General features: G+C 30.2%; 1 protein-coding gene across 1 annotated transcript in view; it reads right to left on the bottom strand.

The window, feature by feature from the left end:
* Positions 1–749: 749 nt before the first annotated feature.
* LOC108528675 (protein MEMO1-like) overlaps positions 750–2,014 on the bottom strand; it is a 97,516-nt gene continuing 96,251 nt past the window's right edge. Inside the window, exon 5 of the mRNA XM_017870611.1 lies at positions 750–927. Coding sequence (XP_017726100.1) covers positions 803–927 — 125 coding nt within the window. The 3' untranslated portion in view covers positions 750–802. The remainder of the gene's footprint in view (positions 928–2,014) is intronic.

Here is a 2,014-nt window from a genome sequence, read left to right as displayed (position 1 = left end):
AGCCTACAGAGCATCATGTACTTTAGTAAGAAAATATAATGAACAAATCCAGAAGGAATCATCTTACCATACTTAGAACTGCCAAACTAAATATGAAATATTAAGTCCATATATAGGAAATGGTTTTAAAAATTAGAGAAACCTACAAAAGAGAAGACATCCTAATCCAAATGTTTCACTAAAAGAAGAAAATCCTTGAAATAATTATTTTTTATTTTATCACAATACATTAATAACTACTATGTGCTGGACACTGTGCTAGGTGGTGGGGTACACAGTAGAGAACAAAATAGATATTGACCCTGTCCTCGTTCAGCTCACAGTACAGTGAGTACTCCATCACAGGAAGACCTTTAGCAGGTACCATGTAAGTCTGTCAAGCATACCATAAAAGAGATTCATGTACCTTGCACAAGGTTGAAATAAATGACCTCCAAAATTAAATACAAGCCTAAAATTTTACGATTAATTATAGCATTGTACCAGAAAAGAATGGAATTATTATTTTGAGATAAAGAAATGTCGAATGAATAAAATACAAGCAAAGCAAGATATATACATACCCACATACACTCACATACCCATGGTTTTTTTAATACTTCCAGCTAATAAAACAATCATGTCAATTGACATGTTCAGCCTTCATAGGAAAACTACTCAAAACCAACAATCCACCTTAAGACACTCCTGTCTCAATTTTTTATCTCATTTCTTAATCTCTTTACCCTGATAATTATTGGGATTTACTAGTTTTAAATTACCAAAGAAATTAATGTCTTTGATTTCCTGGGGATTTCTTATATCAATCAATATACCTTTCCATGGCTTTAGCTGTATAAGGCAAATGCATTTCAATACTGTGTTCATCTTCATCTGTCTGCAGAGACATGCGTTCAAACATTCCTGTCTTCCATAGTTCTCCGTAAACTAAAGAGATTTCAAAATACAGTAAAACAAATATATTAATGCATATCCTTATCCAGTGAGATTCCACCCAGTAACACAAAACTACATGCTTTGGCAAAAGACAGAAACACCATATAATATTCTCATTTTTATTAAAACAAAATAATAGAAAGAAAGGAAAGAAAGGAGGGAGAGTAAGGAGAAAGAGAAAAAAACAGAACTAGTTTTTATGTAACAGGTAAAACAGTAATACATGTAAAGACTTACTCATCATTTGCATATGTTACATAGTTATATAAAAAATGATCATCTAAACTCTTCATCAGTTCCTTTCATTATTTCTAAAATCACTTTTGGGTCTAGGCTTTTCCTTGGCTTTAATCAGTACATGCTAGCAAGAACATAATTAGAATTCCTACTGAAATATAGAAAACCACTGGTCTATTTAACTCATGACGTCAAAAGCATAGTTTGAGTTTTTTTAATAAAATGTGTGGTATTATTTCACACCTCAGGTTTCTGCCATACCAAGAAGAGAAAATTCTCACTAATGCTATTTTCCTGAAAATCCAAAATTAAGCTTTTAAGATAGATCAAAATATAAATTTGCCACAATACCATCCCAACTTAAAAAGACTAGTAATTCAGGCCCTTCTGATGAACTATACTTAAAACTGAATATTGTAGAACAAGAAAAGATAAAAGTTAACATGTAAAAAATATATATAATAATATTTTTAGCATAGAATAGAACAAATCCTCAAATGGGTTTACCTATATCAAAGACAGAAAGAAATGGTTGTATGACCTCTTTTCTTGAAAAAATTCTCCATTTCTTCACCGGCAAGTTATCCAAAATTAAAATTTTCTGAATGCCCCAACAAGGTTTTAAAAGTAAAATGTGTTCCTTAAAACATCTCAGGAAGTAAGGTTAGAAATAGTCGTTTCATTAATAAGATGGATTAACAAATTGCTAATATTCTATGATACCTAAAGCCCAAATTATGAAAACTTATGCCAAAAATAAGAAAAAAGAATTTTTTCTTGCAAATGGACTTTTATTATTTTATTTATTTTCTTTCTTTCCTTTTTTTTTTTTTTTTTTTTT

The sequence above is a fragment of the Rhinopithecus bieti genome, unplaced genomic scaffold (assembly GCF_001698545.2).
Source record: "Rhinopithecus bieti isolate Rb0 unplaced genomic scaffold, ASM169854v2 scaffold_5341, whole genome shotgun sequence".
Taxonomy (NCBI): domain Eukaryota; kingdom Metazoa; phylum Chordata; class Mammalia; order Primates; family Cercopithecidae; genus Rhinopithecus; species Rhinopithecus bieti.
This window is presented reverse-complemented; position numbering and strand designations above follow the sequence as displayed.